This window comes from Vombatus ursinus, unplaced genomic scaffold, assembly GCF_900497805.2.
Source record: "Vombatus ursinus unplaced genomic scaffold, bare-nosed wombat genome assembly UNPS02014807.1, whole genome shotgun sequence".
NCBI classification, from domain to species: domain Eukaryota; kingdom Metazoa; phylum Chordata; class Mammalia; order Diprotodontia; family Vombatidae; genus Vombatus; species Vombatus ursinus.
The window spans coordinates 47,078,095-47,099,664 of NW_020954585.1; the positions used below are offsets into that span (position 1 = coordinate 47,078,095).

Consider the following 21,570-nt stretch of genomic DNA (forward strand, 5'->3'; position numbering starts at 1 on the left):
ATTAATAATATTAATTAACTAATAATGATTTTGGTTAACCCAAAGAGTAGTACCTATGGAATCTACTTCTTACCTGATAGTGCCAGTAGGAGAAGGAATGGGACTGACTAGGCTCCGGAGATCCGGCTCCGGAATGTGGATCTTCAGAGGGGAAATTTGAGGATAAAGAGGTCGAAGGGGAGATGGTGGAGCTTCTTCTTTATGGTACAGAGACGTGAACTGGATCTTTATAACCGTACTAGGAAATCGAAAGGTACATCTGTAATGGAAAAAAAAAAGGAGAGGTGATAAATATATTAGCCATGTAATACAAAAAACTGATCAGAGAATTCAAACATGGAGAAAATACCCATGGAGGAAATTTCTAATTCTCCTAAATAACTCTAATGAACTAATGTTTTCTTGGTGGTTCATGTGAATAAAAAGTAGAGAATCTCTTCTATATTTTCAGCAGGCATATTTATAAATTTGAACTAGGAATCTGAGATGAGTTTGATTCTCCACAAATATACTCTCTAAATTCAAAAATATTAATCTCTGCTTAAAAGTGCAACTTATAACCAAAAGCAATTTATAAAAATAAATAAAAGTAATTTCATGTAAATTACATATAAATTAAATTATCCTAAATGTTAAACAATTGGTACTGGCTGAATAAACAGTACTATATAACAATAGAATGGTATAACATAACACCATTAAAATACAATTATATATAAGGAATTCTGTACAGAGTTGCTTGGGGGAACTGAGAGGTTAAGTGACTTGGCCAAGTCTTTTAGATTTTGAGGCTATCTCTTTCTTTATCCTCTACAATATGCTGTCTACCTACTATAAGTAAATTTTTTAAGCCAAGGACTCGGGGTTGGGGTGAGAGAGATGAACTGTTAAGAGATTAGAATAGAAATTAGAATCTGTTAAAGTACAATGTTATTGGATATTTTTGGTTATGAGTTCATATTAAAATTGTGTTTTTGCGTTCTTTTAAAAATTAAACTACCCTTGCACTTTGAGAAGATATGGAATTATGGTAATTTCATGTTGATCACAAAGTCTCTTTTCTCAATACATATAGACAGAAGATACATACACCCAGCACCCACATGCATAAGATACATATGAATATATATGACAATCTCAAGAAAACTTTCAGAATTAAAAGCTGCTTCCTACTGGAATCTCTCCTAAAATACCCTGATATTTTAGTTGTAGAGTTAAGGTTCATTAATGAGGAATAATAATGAGGTCAGCAAGGCAAAAACAATACATGAAACCAGTTAGAGCATTTATGGCAAATATTAAAAAATAACAGAAAACAAATACTGTGAGTGATTAAAGAATAGGTATGAATATAGAGTTTGGTTATTATTCCACTTCTATCTTCCTTTATGACCTTGAGTACAATCTGTCCTCAAGTGAGGCTTCAAGTTACTGGTCTGTGCACTTCATTCTAAGTGTCTTGGGTTTGGAGTCAGAAATACCTAATTTCAAATCCTTCACAATCTGGCTGGGTCCATTCTATTAGCCAAGCCTATCAACTATTTTGCATGCATTCTATATTTCAGCCAAACAGGCCTTGTTTCCTCACATAGGATATTCCATCTCTCATCTCTATGTCTTTGCACAGCCCATTCCCTATGCCTAGAATGCACATCTATCAGATTGGTGAATATAACAAAAAAGGAAAACGTTGGATGTTGGAAAGGATGCAGAAAAACTAGGACACTAATGCACTGCAGGTGGAGTGGTGAACTGATCCAATCATTCTGGAGAACAATTTGGAACTATGCCCCAAAGGCTATAAAACTGTGCATATCCTTTGATCCAGCAATACCACTGCTGGGTCTATATCCCAAAAACATCCAAAAAAAGGGGAAAGGACCTATTTGTACAAAAATATTGATAGCAGCTCTTTTTGTGGTGGCTAAGAATTGGAAATCAAAGGGATGCCCATCAACTGGGGAATGGCTAAACAAGCTGTGGTATATGATTGTAATGTAATATTATTGTGCTATAAGAAATGACAAGCAAGATCATTTCAGAAAAATCTGGAAAGACTTACATGAGCTGATGCATAGTGAAGTAAACAGAACCAGAACATCCTACACTGTAAGAGCAATATTTGTTTGGTGAAGAACTGTGAATAATTTAACTATTCTCAGCAATACAACGATCCAAGACAATCCCAAAGCACTAAAAATGAAGCATACTATCCGCCTCCTGAGAAAGAACTGATATTGTTTGAATACAGACTGAAGCATGTTATTTTTCACTTTCTTCCATCTGAATCTTCTTGTACAAAATTACTAATATGGAAATGTTTTACATAATTGCACATGTATAACCTATATCTGATTGCCTACCATCTCAGGGAGAGAGGAGGGGAAGGAAGGGATAGAATTTGGAACTCAAAACTTCAAATAAAACTGTTAAAAAGTCATTTTTGTTTCAGAAAGGTACACTCTGTTTAAAATTCCATCTAGGTCTCTAAATTTGGGTCAGAATTTTAGAGTCCATAGAGGTAAAACTGGAGAATTTGTGTTTCTGGTGAGTTAACATTTGGGAATGAGTATGGTTAAAAGGGGTTTCAAATATTATCTTATCTAATCTTTACCCCACAGAAATCCCCTCTCTAGCATACATGACAAATGGCCATCCAGCCTCTGCTGGAAGAACTTTCAGTGATGAAGAACCTATTACCTCCCAAGATAACCTGTGCCACTTTTGGACAATGAATTGTTTGGCAGCTATCTCATATATAGGTAGTGGAGAGAAAAAACAATTGTTACCCGAACCCAATGACTTGCTATACTTTGTTAGACACTACATACAACAGGAGAAAGATACCAGATAGTCAAAGAAAGGGTGAGGATGATTCAACAGCCAGAACTTTTCTAAAGCTCTAAACCTTCCCTCCTTCAGGGCAATACAGAATACATGCAATTAGGAAACCTTCATGTGGTGGGACAGGGACCACAAGCAATTTTCATTTACGTAAAGTCTGAAATTAGAATGCCAAGAAGGCACCATAGGTTCTGGGTTTTGTAAAGCACTCAGAGGAAAAAGAGACTTTTGGGGAAATGATTTTTACACACAAAATCCCAAAATGAAAGGATCCTGACAAACCTGCATGGAATATACAGTTTAATCTAAAATGCCTCATCTACAAGAACTTATTTCCAAATTTTAAAACAATTTCTAAAAAGTGAATAAAGAGGGTAGTTACAGATGGGGACATCCCATTATTGAAGCATACTGTTACAACCACAGCTGTTACTGTTAGGGCAATACAAAATGGAAAAAAAGGAATACAAATTACAAGTGAACTAATGGGATGTGAATTTTAAAAGCATAACCTTGAAAAATAAAACTGAAGACATTTAACACAGTAAATAACAAAATCATAATGCAATGTATTTAAAATTTAAAGCTGATGGTGAAGATCCAAGGCAGTAGTGTTTTCCAAGGGTTTATAAATGTGCCCCCTTAAATTTAAATACTAAACCAAAACTATCCCCATCTCAAAGTATAAAATGAAGATGTTATAAATCAGGCATGGCAAGAACATTAAAAAAACCATCCACCTTCCAGCATGTACATTAGTAGTACTAGTATAGGCAGCATGATGTAGTGGAGAAGGCATTGGACTAGTAGCCTGGAGCCTTAGACTCTGGTCTCAGCACTTAACAAGCTATGTGGGTTCAGAGGGCTACTATGCCTTGGGCCTCCATTTCTTCACCTGTCAAACAAGGTATTAGTCTAGAATTCCTGACTGTAAGACTAAGAAAATGTTAAGACATTGAGAAACTAAAGATGGCTGTTTAATTTAATGGGATTTAATTTAGTTGGGATACAAAGAAAAACACTCCCTGGTCTCAAAGACTATACATCTTAACTGGGGAGACATAAATATAAATTTGTTTATTCAGGATATTACATACAAAGTAGATACAAATTAACTTTAAGAGGGGATGACACCAGTAGAAGCTAGTGAGACCTAGAGTTTTCCTAAAGCCTTCCTACAGATATGGCCTTTAAATTGAGTCCTGAAGGAAACCACAGGGTTTCCAAGTGAATTCCTGGTGAAGGTAAAGAGGGAGAATATTCTAATCATGAGGGACAGTCATGGCAAGGGTACCAAGACAAAGGATGGAGTAGAGTATGTGATAAATAGCAAGCAGGCTAATGTGGCTGACCAATAAAGTACATGGAGAGTAATGTGTAAGACGACAGGAAAGATAGGTAGAGGCAAGGTTGCAAAGAGTTTTAAATGCCAAACAGGGAATGTCTTATTTCATCCTGGAGACTACAGGGAACCTCTGGAGGTTACTGAGTAGGGAGGTGACATGGTCAGACATGCATTTAAGGAAAATCAGTTTGGTAGCTATATGGGAGGATAAATAAGAATGGAGAAAGATGATCCATGGAAACTAACTGCAGTAGTCCAAGCAAGAGATGAGGGGCCGAACAAGGGTAGTGGTAATGTAAGTGGAGAGAAGACATAAACAAGAGATGTGTGGAGAAGGAAATGACAAGATTTAGCAAATGACTGGATATTTAGGGAGACTGAAGAGTCAAGGACTACATCAATGTTGCAAATGTGGGTGACAGGAAAAATAGTGGTAACCTTGACAGTAATAAATAAGTTCTGAATAGGTTGAGCGGTTTTGGAAAAGATGAATGAAACATATCTGTTTCATCTGTTTTAAGATATGTTGTGTCTGAAAAGCCTCCAGGAACAAAGAGACTAAGGCTGGGCATAGAGCATCATGTGCCTAGAGAGAACTGTTGAACTGTGACCTTTAAGAGTATAATATTCAAATACCAACTTAAATGGTTTAAGTGTGGTCAAGGCTGGCATTAAAGTAATAGACTAGAGGCTTAGATTACCTGTGATTCATGGAAGGAAGAAGGGAATAAAGAGATTAGGGTTCCTTGCTATCTCCAATTATATTACTAAAGCAACTGCTACTGAACACCCATTCTAGGAGATGGCTAGGAGGCTAAATATGAAATTTCTAGGGTCATTCCAACTCAACAATGACTCTAACCCACCTCCAAAAACCACTTCTTCAACCTCCATTGCTATTTCAACTTTCTCAGAGAGATTATAGCTGCCACATCCAGTTCCTAATAGTACTGCTGAGGCTGCAGTCATGGGCTTCATCAGTATTCTGGTTGATTAGCACAGACTTATTTATTCCTTAGTTTCTAACAGCTTCTTTGTTATGTGGTTTATGGTCCCCAAAAAGGGACCCTGGGAAAGAATGGATGAATTATCAGCATACATGGTCATCTGATGGAAAGCAGAATTATCAGTAAGGTTCACTTAAGATACTATGAGGAAACCATGGTGACCAGGCAATTGTTCAGTTCCAAAGACTCTTTTCTATTTATTAATTATCAATGTAAGACTACCTGGTATCTGAACAAACCAAAACTACAACAAAGAGTAGAAACAAAAAAAGACTTGGCTATCCTTCACTGGAAATTTTACTTAGGGAGATTTATCAGGTTTAAGAAACTCACTGTGCAAATAGTGATGCTACTGATCCTTAGCATTTGGGGGTAAAATGCCGAGGCACTTACTAGCTGTGTGACCCTGGGCAAGTCACTTAACCCCAAGTGCCTTAAAAAAAAAAATGCTGAGGCAAAGAGCTGATATAGTTGGAAAAACAATTCTCTGAAAGATTCCACTGAAAATTTCAAAGTTCATAGTGTGGTGAAAGTAGGAACCAGAAAAGCGTAGAATTACTACTTTGAAACTTCCTGGCTTTCCAAACATTGAATTTTTAACAATGATCTCAAAAGTTACATATCATGTCCTAAATTTAGAATCAAATGAAAAGCTGTGATTTAGTGTGGGTACTCCTTCCACTGGTCCAGTCTGAAATCTCATCATACCTTTTCATCTAATGCAATTATACTCTATGTACCAGAAGTCTTCCTTTGGTTCTTTCATTTGCAACTTAGCAAATGCTTATTGATTGACTGATGTTGAGTAGCTCTACAGCTATCCTATCCTAAGTCTCATATAATCCATACTTACCAATTCTGTCCCCTATTCTGGCCATATTATCCTTGACAAATGTCTTCTATGACTCTTACTTCTAAGTTACCCATAGTAATATGCTGCAGTCTGCTTATACCCACCTACCACAAGTCTTTCCATTACTCTTTGAGTCACCTCTAATTGTGATGCATTCTAAAATTATCATGTTCTATGATTCACAGACATCTAGTGTCATGGGAACAATACTATTGTTTAAGGGATAGACTTTTGCAGCAGCATAGACTCACTGAAGGCAATAAGACATCTCCCAAATGTAACACAGGCCAATCATAGCATCAACAACTTGAAGTTCAAAGTTCAACTGAGGTTGAGTCCAAATTTTTTAATTTACTGAAGGACAAAGAGATTAAGTAACCTGACTGAGGCCAAATCACTGCTAAGTGGCAGAACTAGAATTCCAACACAGATCTATGGACTCTCAAAGTAGAATTTTTAGCACCAAATCACTCATATGCTTACCAGTAACTATGCCATCCATTCACAGCCTAACTTTCATAAACAAAATACTGAAGTAGTGCCTTGAGATCTTTTCTCTTTATTTTAGCCAAATTCACCAATCCTATCATTGCTGTCATACTCCTTTTTTACTACCAATATCTCTTTATGGCCATGGTTCTGGCCCATTTCCTTTTTCTGGGAAGAAAAGCCACAATGGCCTTCAGCACACATTATATTCTTCCCAAAGACAGCTTCAATCTAGAACCTCTGGCTACTACCAAACCTCTTATTACAGAACCAAACAATTTATCAATTCAATTCAAATATTTACTATGTACAACCGCAAAGGATACCAAAACAAACAGTTCATCTATGTCCTCAAGAGGCTTATATGCAAGTGAACAGTCAAAGTAGATAATTAATCTTTGCAAGTTGGAGGCAAGAGAGGCAGAAGTTGAGCAGACTAGATTTTACCATTTGAACAATAAGACAAGTATAAAGGACCTAGTTGTAATGATGAGCACAGCTAACAGACTCTTTCAGATCAGAACTTACTTTGGGTTGCACTTTTGTGAAGTTACCAGAAATGCAAGATCTGGTCTTTCAGCATTACAAGTCTCAGCTGTTAGCTTATTAAAGATGATTAAGCCTCTCAAAAAAGGGCTTACACTGCAAAGCTCACACAAAACTTATTTGATTGGTAAAGCAAATTTCATAATATGCAATGGGAAATATTAACTGCTAAGCCATCAGCCAGTCAGTACATTCTGTAGGGAAATATACTTGAGAAACTGAAAGGGGAAAAGATTTCAAATGGAGTTGAATGGTTTTCAACTCAAATGTCTGTTTATGTGTATACACATCTATGTATACAGATGTACACTGTTGTTGTTTGACACCAAAAATGGTGGGGAGCAGTTAACTAGAATGGTTAATATTTTTTCCACTGAGACTCACGACTAATACTATCACTTTGTTTTAATTTCATAAACATTCCCTTTTCCTCCTTTATAATAACAAATGGTTGTTGAAACAAAGACACCTTAAGTTTGTAGGAAAGCATGGCAAACAAATTTGCTGCAGCCAAAAAAATGCAAACTAATGACTCATTTAAATTTGAAAACATTACTCTATTTCCTCTAGCTTCATCCGATCTTCACTGCCACAAGATAAAACACTGTTCTTAGTTATCAAGCTTGTAAAATTGTGTAAGAGCATGTGTGTGGAAACAGAATCTAATTTCAGTTTCAAAGTAACTCACTGAATGACCTAAGAGATATCTCTTAACTTCACTGTATCAGGTTCTTCCCTCTTCTAAAGAGTATTTAGATAATAACACTTGAAAACAAGTTTGAGCTCCTCAGTGAAAGGTATCTGCTTTATTAGTATATATTATTATATAAGATGTTCCACTTTAAAAGTTCATTTTATTGATCCTGTGATGATTTTCAATATGTGCTGCTTCTAATGGCATACTACTCTATGAACTTAAGTTTTGTCTTATAAAGGGAAGAATTCCAAGACTTCATCACTTTGGGCACAAATTACAAGGAAAAATGTTTTATATCTTACAGCAAAAGTCAAACTATTATTGAATATCACATTTATTAGATCAACATTTAGAAATTTATTTCAATAGGAAATACAGGTAAGGACAATAAATCATTTAAAACCTTACAATAAAAATTATCCTAACATGATGGAATGCTCACTGTTATGATTTTTGAAAATCAAAAAGCAAAAGTGTCAATATTTGTATGCATACATCCACATGCATTATTAAACAAACATTTCTGTTTTTACTTGAGATCCTCTATTCAGGAGTATTACTCTTGCAGTTATATTGCATATGCTTATTACAACTGGCATAATAGTCACTCATTCGGGGTATAATTTGCCTTCTAATAAAGATGTCAATTGTATTCACCCAAATCAATGTCAACATCAAATAATTCACTATAACTATACTTTATTTACCAAGTTCAACCTTTTGCCAAAAAAGGGATCCCAAAAAATGAATAGCTAGGATTTAATTTAAAATAAACAAAAAACCAAAAACTTCTAGATACTGTCATGGATCAGTATACATTCAGTTTTCCATATTTATAGTACTATATAGTCATCATCAGTATGTTCAGGACAACAAGCTTGAAACACAGGTTCTAGAATCATCAGAGAAGTTTTATTTATATTAACTAGATTAGAGTAGTAAATGGGGTTGATTAAATTTAAAAAGCTTTTTTTGGGGGAGGAACACAATCTTATTGCTTAAATGGTAATTTAATTAATAAGAATAGTATACTTCACTGGCCACTCCAGTTAAAAGGTTTTATTTTGATAAATATTTTGATTGAATAAAATCTTCAAATACTAGCTCCTTACCACCCAAAAATGGACTCTGATGCTGCTGTAGATTACGCATAACAATGAACTGTATCAGACTACTACATCTGGAATCCTTTTTTTAACCCTTAAAAAATAAGGTGAACACAAAAGGGAAGATCTGAAAATTGTAAGCACAAAGCAGAGTTATCTTGGGGGTGGGGGAGAAGGACACAGGACACCAAATTCTTAAGTATATATTTAGTAAATTCTGAAAGGTCAAACGTGACGAACACAAACAACTGCTTTGTAACATTCTTGTTCTTCCTAAATCATGTCTAAGAGTTTGAACAATGAAGAAAAGGATCCATATATATGATATTTATAACAGCTCTTTTGTGATGTAAAAGAAATAGAAACTAAGGGGAAGCCTATAAATTAGGGAATAGCTGAACAAATTATAGGAATAGCTGAACAAATTATAGTAAATAAATATAATGGATTACTACTGTGCTATAAGAAATGATAATGTGGACAGGGTCAGAGAAACCTGGGAAGACTTGCATGAACTGATGTGGAGAAAAGTGAGCAGAACCAGAACAATTTATACAGTAACAATACTATAATAACAAACAACTTTAAAAGACTTCAGAACTGTAATCAATGCAATAACCAAACATGATTGCAGAGGACTCACAAGGGGGGGGAATTGTAACTACCTTCTGACAAAAAGGTAGATATCAGAATAAAAACTGATGTGTGTGAATCAAAATGACAAATTTGGGGATTAGTTTTGGTTTATTATGCATATTTATACTTATTACAAAGGTTTTTTCCCTCAATGGAGGGAGATAAATAAATTTATTTAAAAAAAACATTTTATTTATAGTTTTCAACATTCACTTCCATAAGATTTTGAGTTCCGAATTTTCTCCCCATCTCTCCTCTCCCCCCACTCCAAGACAGCATGTAAATTGATATAGGCTCAACATATACATTCATATTAAGCCCATTTTGACATTAGTCATGTAAAGAATTAGAACCAATGAGAAACCATGAGAAAGAAGAAACAAAAACAAAAAAAGGGGGGGGGAAGGGAGCAAATAATATGCTTCAATCTGCATTCAGACTCCATAGTTCTTTTTCTGGATATGGACAGCATTTTCCATCACAAGTCTTTTGGAGTTGTCTTAGATCTTTGCATCGCTAAGAAGATATAAATTTATCAAAGTTAGTTATCATACAATGTGGCTGATACTGTGTACAATGTTCTCTTGGTTCTGCTCATTTCACTCAGCATCAGTTCATATAAGTCTTTCTAGGTGATAAAATTTTTGCTGATAGAAAGAAAAAAAAATTAAATAGTTTGTAAAAAATAGCATCTGTATGTCAGGGCATAAATATTCACCAAACACATGAAAACGTCTGCACCCTATTTCTGTTGCTGAACAAGCACCAAGGCTAAGATCTGACCCACAAGCTTTGAAATAGTCTCCACTTCTGAATATTGATAATTACTAACTTTTATAAATAGAACTGATCAAGCTAAGGAAGGCACATCTCTATTTAAAAACAAAACAAAAAACAACACAATTTGATCTCATTATCTGTAAAGGTAGAACCAAACTTGAGAAAGCACCATTTAATATATGGAACCAAACCTCCACCTTAAGAAAATGGGAAGGACTTTGTTGCTTTAAAAAAACCAAACCAAAACAAAAAACAAAAAAACAAACAAAAAAACCCAACTTTTCCAGCTATTAAAGTTCTATCTGCTAAGGAAAAACAACGACAGGGTCTTAGATGTTTTAACAAACTGCTACTATGCTTAAGTTAAAATGGCTTACTCTATTCTGATCAATTTGAAATTCCATGAATCAAAACTTGGACTTATTCTCCCCCCCCCAAATCAAAGCCAAGAGCATCAAAAAGCCAACAAATGCAATAAACACTCAAGTCGCTTTTGAAACCACTAGAAGTCACTAGGTTGTGATGTGAGAAGCAAACTTTGGTTTCTGTCCCATCCCCCCTGAGGAACTAAAACTCTACGGAGAGAAAGGAAACAAGCAGAGAGATGTCTCCACATACAAAAAAGTAACTAAACTTTACTAACCACTAGTGCCAACAAGTGGTGTGTGCCCTCCTGACAGTATTCTGTGCTGCTTCTATTCTCATACCCTCAAACTTAATCAAGTACTGTCATAATTTGCCACCAGATAAAACACTAGCAAAAGCACCCAAATATGGTCTGTGGGTAAAAAGTGAAAGCCAGTTAAAATTGCAGGATGATTTAAAGAAGCATAAATAAATTTGCTTATCTACTACTTTTATTCAGTAGAGTTCACAGGGCTTTGCATAAATTACTTGAAGACAGTTCTTAGTGGTTCTAAGTTTGGATCAAAACCAGCAATGATCCTCCAGGTAGGTGGTCTACAGGCTGAGTAACAGAACTGTACAATATTAGACCTGGCAAAACTCTAAGAAATTATCTAGTCCAATGTCCTCCTTTTATAGATGAGGAAACTGAATCTAAGAGAGATGAAATAAGTTGCAAAATGCCTGTAACCTCCAAGCAAGACAAAAACCAACATCTCCTGGCTCCCCGTTCAGTGCTCTTATTGTTACACTACGTAATCAATGTTTATAATATTTACTACCAGGTCATTATTTTGGTCATGGCATAAAAATGCAATTTACTTAAATCACTCCCTCAGTGGAATTTTTTCCAAAAAAGATACCATTCTTATCAATTCTAATCAGTTTAATTTTATTTGCAATTCCAAACTAGGGAAAGTAGGTAGGCAGTCTATATATTAAAATTTTTGAACCACCATTAACTGAAAAGACCATTGATCCTACAGTCACAGAGTCAAAAATGGAAGGAGAATCTGAATGTCCTGAACCAGGACTTTGGTATAGTCTCTAAGCAACACTCCTGCTTAAAATATTGACTTTTTAAAAAAACACATGACTGAAATAGATTTTGATCAAATTTCTTAACTTAAAAATGGCATATTTATTTAACCAGTGGCTGCTGTCCTCATTAGATGATTTTAGTATGTACATATTAAAAGAATTTAAAAAAAAACAATTGGCTTTGGGAACAAAAAACACAATTTATCATTCTATTTTAAAAAGAATAATTTATCTTTCAATTATACTCAATGGCCCCTCTCAAAGGGCCGAAGTCCTATTTTTCCAGCAAGGTAAAGTTATATAAAAATTGTGGCACCAAATCTATCTTCCTAAATTAAGTCTTTAATACTATTTAAAATTAGGCCAATTAGTTCCAATATAACATCACCAAATAACTCCCAAAATGATGATACAAGTTTTCACATAGCTTATATATCAATACAAGATCAAATTTCTCCTAAGCTAGGATTGCATTTAATTGGATTCAATTATCATCTCTATGCTGATAATTCTCAATTTTACTTTTCCAGTCCTAACCTCTCTTCCAGACTTACATCTCCAACTGTCTTATTGGAGAGCTTGAAATGGATGTCCCACAGACTTCTTAAACTCAATATATCCAAAACTAAACTCATTATCTCCCCCCCCCCAAACCCTACCTTCTCCCTAACTTCCCTGTTACTATTAAGGCTATCACGACCTTCCAAGTCACCCAAATTTGCAACTTAGGTGTCATTCTCAACTCCTTACTCTCTCACCCCACATCCAATCTGTTGCCAAGGCCTGTCGGATATTATTTTGCAACAACTCTCATATATGCCATATATCTCCTCTGACACTGCCACCACCTTGGTGCCGGCCCTCATTACTGCCTGCTTAAATTACTGCAAATAGCCTGTTGATTGGTCTATGTTTCGTAAGTCTCTTCCCTACTCCCAGTCCACCTTCCATTCAACTGTGAAAGGGATATTCCTAAAGTGTAGGTCTTATCATCTCATCCCTTCAACTCAATAAACTCCAATAGCTCCTTATCATCTTCGGGATTGAATATGAAATCTCATATTTGATGTTCAAAGTCCTTCATGATCTGGCCTCTTCCAACTTTTTCAGTTTACTTAAAACTTACTCCCCTCCACATATTCCAAGATGCAATGACACTGGCCACCCCATCTCCCAACTCCAGGCATTTTGACTGGCTCCCATAATTGGAATGCTCTCCCTCCTCATCTGCACCTAACTTTCTTCAAGTCTGAGCTAAAATTCCCTTCCACAGAAAGTTTTTCCCGGTCCCCATTAATGCTAGTGCCTTCCTCCTACTGATTATTTCAAATTTATCCTGTAAATAGTTTGTTTGTATGTAGCTGTCTGCATGCTGTCTCACCCCCACTCGACTGTGAGCTCCTTGAGGACAGGGACTGTCATTTGCATTTCTTCATTTCTCTAGGTCTTAATATAGTACCTAGCACGTAGTGGGTGCTTAACAAATACTCACTGACCAACTGATTCTAAGAATAATAAAACAGGGTTTTCATATGATGAAAATCCTTTTCTCCCATCCTAGATACCACATCACCTTGCAAATTGTCCTACATGCCTGTAACAATGTAGTGCATCTCATCTGTCAAGCCACCTTTCCTTCATTCTAATTCAATCAGCTAACTGAGAATTTTCTACCTCTTCCAAATACACGTCATCTCCCATAGAGCTATTCTAAATCTTTCAAATCAGAAGGGAAAAAAAAAAACCCAAATCCAACTTTTTTTAAGCAAAGCTTATTCTAAAATGTGATTATTATAAATTGAATAGTATTTGTGTGAAGTACCTGCCAAGTATGTTATGCCACCTTTGAATACAAATTCTTAGATAGAGAAAGAGGACTATTTTCTATGTATGTTACAAACAATATAGGACAGTCAATATTAAATAACAGATGTTTAATATTGGTTTCAGGAAATGAACAATACAGGCAGTACATTTTGCTAAATATTTTCATTAAATCTCAGAAAGATGAAATCCATCAATAAACTCCTACCTAATTTTAGCTAATAGTTCCAATTCCACCTCTAATCTTTATCAGAGCTTCCAGCTGACTGAAAAATCTTAGCACAGTTCAGGTGCTAACTGCCAATCAAACAACAGGGAATGAGAAAATAAGAAGCACCTGCAATCCAAAATATGGCTAAATCAGTCTCTGTATAATTAAGAGTTGACTCTGACAGGTAAAACAATACTTTAACAAAGGGTTCTATTTGAAAACAGTATGTTATAATGGATAGAGTTGGCCTCAGAGGCAGGTAGACTTAGAAACAGGTCCTACCTCTGACACATATGTCTCTACACCCTGGACAAGTGATCTGATTTCTCAATTCCCAGGATAACTCTCTAAAACAGGGGTTCTCAACCCTACAAGTTGATGGAGTCCCTGGACAGATTTCACGGACTTGTGAACTTGGATAGGTCTCCCCCTCCCAACTTCTATGTCCTCCAATTATTAATATAGGCAGCAAATATTAAACTAAAAGGGGGTCAATAGGCTTTCACCAGAAAGACTATCAAAAGGGCTCATAACACAAAAAAGGTTAATCACCCCTTCTCTAAAACTGTTGCACAGCGCAGGTGCTGATCTGCAGTAGTAAAAAGAAGTGTCCCATTGGAACTCCCTGAGCTGATGAATCCACAGATCCTGTCCTTCCACTCCCTTTATGCCACACTATTCTATATTTTGCCATCAAATTTTGCTGTTCAGTCAATTAGCTGTATCTGACTCTTCATGACACCATTTGGGGTGTTTTGGCAAAGATACTGGAGTGATTTGCCATTTCCTTCTCCAGTTCATTTTACAGTTCAAGAAACTCTGGCAAATAGGGTGAAGTGACTTGCCCAGTGGCACCCAGCTAGTAAGTTTCTGAGGTGGATTTGAACTCGGGTCTTCTGACTCCAGGCCCAGCACTCTATCCACTGAACCATCTAGTTGCCCCTGTCTCCCTAGCACATATCTATTTGATGTCCCCCATTCATAGAAAAAGGCTTAGTAAATATTTGTTGAAATACAATGTTAAGCTATTTAATGAGTGAATGTTAAAATGCAACATTGAACAAAGACTACAACAATGTAAACAATACCAAATAAGCAACAACGTAAGCACAAAGAAATTGTTGTAAATAAGAACAAAACAGCACCAAAACAAACAATGCTGTGTAACTAATGACCAAATTACTCCTCTTTTCCCTCTTTGCAGAAATGAGGGGCTTCAGGTGTGGAATATTAAATACAACTATCATCAGACTAACTAGGCTAATGTGTTAGTTGACTTGGCCAAATTTTTTTTCACTTCTCTTTTTTAATTGAGGGATAGCTCAATGGATAAATGAATAAGGAGAGGTATATTTGGAAATGAAGGTGATAAAAAAGATACCAATAAAATTAAAATGCAATGTGAAGCTGCATTAAGGACGGTAGTGTTTCAATGGTGATAGTTTAACTAGCTTAGTCAGACTACATTTAGAAAATTGTGTTCACTTGTGGATGTCACATTTTATTAAGAAAACTAACAAACTAAGATAATATTCTGAGGGCAACCAGGATTTAAGGGGCCCAGAAATCAAGATCAAGATTGGTTGAAGGAACTGGGAGTGTTTAGCCTTGAGAAGGGAAAACAAAGTGGTGACTGACTTCACATATGGAAGGACTATCTAGAAAAAGGATCAGATGTTGTATTTGGTCCCTGAGGGCAGAACTATGAAGCAATGGATGGAAGTTGCTGAGTGGGGAGTACTGATGAAAGGAGTGGTAAGTGAGGAGAGTCTCCTTCAGTCAAAGGCTAGAAAAATGCTTGTGAATATTATAGAAAGGTAACTTGATAGGTGCAGGTTGGAATGGATGGCCTACAAGGTCTCTTCCAACTCTAATTCTGAGGGCTGTTGAATGTGACCCCAAGTATCTCTTCATTTAAGTTGCTGATTTATTCAACATAAACAATAACTTAGTTAAGTACATTTTCTGCTCTATATTCAGTCATAAAATTGAAAATTCAAAAGAATAAGCTGAAATTATGATGGAAGAAAAAAGTATAAACTATATTTAAAAGCAAAGTTGTTAACTTCTTGGGCAGCAACATTATATACGATCATAGAATCATAGATTTAGAACGGAAAGAAAGGAAGCTCAGAGGCCCACTCCCCTCATCTGAGAGATGGGGATGCTGAGGCCCAGAGGGAAGTGACTTGCCCAAAGTCACACAGGTAGCAAAAGGCTGAGCCAATATTTGAACCCAGATCTTCTGATTCCAAATCCTAGTTTTATTTTCACTCTACCATGCTAACTCCTCAAACAGTGTACATGATCATTCTTAAGTAGGCAAAAGTAAGATGACAAACTTGATTACACACAATGTATGATGACTTAGGGTCCTATGGAAAACAACAAAAAGTGGCTCCCACAGAAAAGATAAATTAGTCTCAGTGGTAACAGCTATGAGAAGAAAGTATAATCTGCTTCATTATTTGTCATGCTTAGAGATCAACTAGTAGATTCAGATCTCTATGTTGCTGACTCCTGACATAAGCAAAAGGATACACACTACCCTAAATGCCAATTCTGTCTCAGAAAAAGAAGCATCTGACTACCACAGTTAAAAAAGAGTAAAGTTTCTATATGATTGGTCAAAAGAACTACAAGAAGCCAACTTTTCTTCTGGAAAAAAAAAGTATTTATAAAATAATAGCTGATACATATTTTCTTATTAATTTATGTATTAAGGTCAGTAAATCACTTTCTTGAGAAGTTCTACAGTTATTATCTTCAATTCAGAAAACTTAAGTGATTTATTAGTACATAATTACACAACTAATAAATACTGTTTAACTATAGTAGATATTCAATGAATGTTTCCTAAAATTATTTAACATACATTGCTGGAACTCAGCCCACCTCCCATTACCAATAAGGAAACTGAGAAAGCCAACATAAAGCAGGGCTTAAATGATTTTTTAAATCAAGTTTACCAGAGGTTACATCCCAAAATTTCAATTTCTTACAATTGAGCTACATTGAAAAAAATCTCCCCTTCTAATATTTTTTTTGGGGGGGGGAATTAAGTTGCTTGACTTTAGAGAACGCAAAATTGTCTCCCTGGAAATCCCGATTCTATAGCAGACTTTCACATCCCTCCAAAAGCAAGAATACAATCACTCACAATGCCACATCTCTCTTTTCCAAACTCCTCAGGTTCACCAACAGTCTAGTTACTTGAGAATCTGAAATGGATAAAGCCCTCAAAACATTAAGGAGTAGAAGATATAAGGTCATTCAAGTTTTTTTTTTAAATTAACAATGATTATTTAGAATCCACATCTCTACTAAAGAAAACAAGAGAAAATGCATACTGAATTCCTACAAGCACTCTCCATTTATCCCGTACCCATGGTAATCTTGCCATAGCAACAAGAACATCATGTCTGCAAGGAGTATAAGTAGGTTTTTGGAGATCCAGCTGGGATGTACAGACCTTACAAGCTATAGTACAAGTGCTTTTTTTAGCATGCATCCAACCTTGCAAGGTTATTCAATGATGGTCCTTGAGAAAAGGATGCAAATTAGGTAGGCTTAACACATACCAGAAAATCCAAGCCTTATAAAGTTAAATTAAACATCTGCCATTTTGGCAAGTTCCAACCAAGGAAGCATTTCACCATTTTAAAAAAAATAAACATATAAAAATAACCAAACCCATGCAACCGTTTCTCATAAGAATGAGACTGCCTGATATCAGTCATGGAAAAAAAAAATTCTTACTTGACTGTGATGTTCAGAATTTTCCCCCCTTTTCTTTTTAATTCAAGGAAGCATGACGAAAACTAAAGAAATCAAGTACATTTTAAAATGACAAAGTTAGAGAATTTTTAAAATACTAAATTGCCTTCCTGTATCTGTTTCCTAACTAATCACTAAATAAAAACCTGCATGGCTCACTCACACAGCAGCTAATTCCACCTACTGAGTGTTTTAGACATCCGCTGGCCAAATTCTAAAGGAAAAATATTCACAGAAAAACAAGGACCTTATTTACCCAATAAAATATTGCCAAAGTACTGTAGAACAAAATGGGATTTTGGCAAATAATTTTATAGTTTACAGGACCATGGCAAAGGATCTCTAAAGTGCTGAACATTAGCTACAAAAGAAAAGCAGTTTCCACAAGGAAAGGATTTGGCTTTTTTAAAAAGGACCAATCTAAAGTAGTTATTCATTAACCCAAACAAACACCAAAACCCTCCCACCCCCACACATCCAACCATTCTCCAATTGACTACATCAATGTAAGACAAACACAAAGACATAATGGGTTACTAACGTCAACTCTAGAAGATCAGCTAGAGAACAATCCATTTCTTCAATCCCAATCCTCTCCCCCGGGGCTATAGCTGAGCTATCTAAGAATAAACTTGAAGGACACAGAGGGAGTCCCTAACTACGTGCCTACACCAAACATAAATTATTTTAAAATCACCCACACCTCTATTGCTCTCCATTAATGGGCATAATAAAAAATGGAATCTGCTTCTGAAAATTGTAAATCTATCTGAAATTAAAATTCCAAATGAATATGCCACATTTCCCTCTGAAAATAATTTGTACTGTACACAGGCTCATAATCTTGGAGTTAGAAGGACCCTTAGAAGTAATGGAATATATTTCTCTCACTTTAGATGTGAAGAAACTAAGGCTGCCAGAGATTAAATGACTCAGTCTAGGTTATAGGGGCAGTTATGCAGCTCAAATGATATTTACTTATAGGATACTGATATTTTACTTATGACTTAAGATCTCAGAATTATAGATTTAAAGTTGGAGGGGATGTTGGAGGTCACCCAATCCCCTCTTCTCATTTCATGAGAAAACTGAGACCAAGAGTCTACCTTTTAAACTATACATTTTCTATTTTATTATGGCTTATTATGCCGGCAATCTCCAAAGAAAAAGAAATAAAAGTCCAAGTTCCAGTTTCTGAACCTCCACCAGTAAGTTTTGTTTTGTTTTTTAATTCTGTGCAATTTGATCTTCATAAATCATCCAGGTTGTCAGGATCGCAGATTTAAACCAAGAGAGTCATCCAGTCTAACCCCTTCTTTTACAGACACTGAAAGAGAGGCTAAGTGACTTGCCCAAGGTCACACAATCAATAAGCATGTATCAAAAGCAGCATTCAATCCCTGATTCCAAATCCAGTCTTCCTTACTACTCAACCCGCTTTTCTACAACAATCATTCTGAATACTACAGAACAACCACTAATCCAAGCTCCCTGGATTCCCAGAAGGGTGGATTTACCACAGGGGGTGCTCTTCAGGATTATATCTACTTAGCAAAATGAAATACATTTTGTATATCCAGACCCCTAGAGGCAAAGTTAGACAACAGGCACATAATCTGCATTCTCCACCAACTGAAATACTTAACAATGTACAACTCAGTATGAAAATTATTAAGCTAGATAGAAAATGAAGCCCAAGACCCAACAGATATGAAACCCCATGTAGCCTGAGGCATTATTGCAAAGATAATAATATTGTTAATCACATGTATTTTTATTAGTCCAAACAATACACAAGTATACCCTGCTTTAAAAAAAATTTTCTGATGCACAAAAATAGCAATTTATGAAACAAATTTGGAGGCTGTTTATATTACCAAAGAATTCTTCTGTGTACAAAACAATTCATACCACAGGGATTCCTAAAATAGTAAGCAACCTATTCAAATGGATCTTGTTCAATGAAGATCACCTTACAAACAGAAGTATTAAAGGATATGGACTGATCTTCCATGCCTGAAATTTGCTGTTTTTTTTTTCCTTCTCCTGCTGAAAAACTCTTTGGGACTTGGTTTCCTAACTTCATCAACTCATTTAGGGAAGAAGACTACATTCACAGATGTTGAAAAGCTATCCTGAATATTTACTGGATTGTAAAATCTGATGCTTGTTAGGGGGCCCAGGAATATCAGTTGCAAAGCATGTGATGGAAGAAAGAAATTCCAAAGCTCCTAAAGAGTGCTGAATTAGGCAATGAGAAAAGGGAAAAAAACAAGTGAATATTGTCTAAGTACAACAATCAAGTGTGGCCCTAGAAAAGAGATGAGAAAATATACAACTCTCCCTACACTGCAGCAGTGGGCAACTGAGTATGGAAATAATACATCAACTGCCTGACCCAATGTATGATTAGATAATTTTCCTAAACTTTTTTCCTTTCTTTAAAAATGAATAAAAGGATAGCTCTTCGGATAGGGGAAGAAAGAGGCAAATGTTTGGAAATGAATGTGATGTAACAACAAAAGGCATCAATAAAAATAAGATAACTTCATTTTGAAAGATGGACTTTTGTTTCCAGGAGAAGTTTCAAGGCATTAAAATAGTTCTGCAATTTCCTGAGGGAAAGCTAGCACACTATCCACCTTTTGTTCAATTCTGGGTTCAACCTGTTATCCAACTCCATGGTCTGTACAAACATACACATATATGTGTACTACCTATACAAACACACACACACCCCAAAAGTTTGTTCAACTTTGTTTTAGTGCTTATAGATCTCTTCCAGGAGGCTCTGCAACATTCTGGAGCTAGATGAAAATGATACCATGTCATTCCAGAACAGGAGCCTCTGAAGACTTCACCATCCACAAAGAATCTTTCTGTTGGATCTCTTCCAACACAGAGGGTATCACCTTTGGCAAGACTGTTTTAAGGTTTCACCAAAATCAACAATCAAAGCATTACTGAGCAGAGTTCTACCTTTTGTTATATCTTTCAAGAAAATTTTAGTCATTCTTACAGTATGTAGGGGAGATACCTTGTTGGAGGGGGGTCTTCAGTGGGGTGCTTTGATCCACTGACTCACATTCCCTTCCATAAACAACATACGCAGTATATAAATGCACATGCCTTCTTTCAGTCAACTGTGTGATGGTAACATTGTAGTCTACTATGGAAAAATCACCTATTTATTGCCTGTTCTCTACTAATGCCCTCACTGAGGGTACCCTTGATTTGTGTGGTAATGATTCTCATAAAAATTTTATAGACTGGAAAACATGCATGTGTGAGAAGGTATTGATGCTCTTTAAGACGCCTTTTTTTGGGGTAATAAAACATGTAAGATTTTTTTTTTACACAGTTGGTGTTCCCTTCTTCAAATACTTGTGAATCAATTCTTCAGCATCTTTAAAATTGTGTTGCCTCCGCCATGGCTCTTCTTCCCTTGATCTAATCCAACTGCTTTTCTAGTCTTTGTCTCTACCTCATTTTTATCTACCCTAGCAGCATATCCTGGACTATGTAGAGTACAAGCATGGCAGTTTAATTGGTTAGGAAAATCTATACAGAATTGCTCCAAATCAAGTGTAATAAAAGAAACACAACACAAAATAACTCAATTTTTATATGCAGTAATCTGGCAAAGACTACAAAAGATGGGAATAGTCAGTGTTGGAATGAGTTGTGGAAACACAGGTCTACTAAATAACTGATGGTGGAACTATGAAATGGTCCAAGTACTCTGGAAAACAATTTAGAATTATACTAAGAAAATGATTAATATGTCCATAATCTCTGACCCACAGATTCCACTGCTAGGCTTATATACCTAGGAGGTCAATGATAAAAAAAAGACCAAAAAATGAATAACCACCCTTTTCAAGTAGTAAAGAACTAGAAAGAAATTTGATGTCCATTAGTTATGGAATGACTAAAGAAAACAGCTTTGTTGCCTTGAGTTTTTTGTTTTTGTTTTTAAAGACCAAACAACCAATATAATGAATACAAA

The 21,570-nt window shown here is 35.7% G+C and overlaps 1 protein-coding gene across 1 annotated transcript in view; it reads right to left on the bottom strand.

Annotated features, from left to right (window-relative positions):
• FOXK1 (forkhead box K1) overlaps positions 1-21,570 on the bottom strand; it is a 106,333-nt gene that overhangs the window by 28,136 nt on the left and 56,627 nt on the right. Inside the window, 1 exon segment of the mRNA XM_027874654.1 lies at positions 74-259. Coding sequence (XP_027730455.1) covers positions 74-259 — 186 coding nt within the window.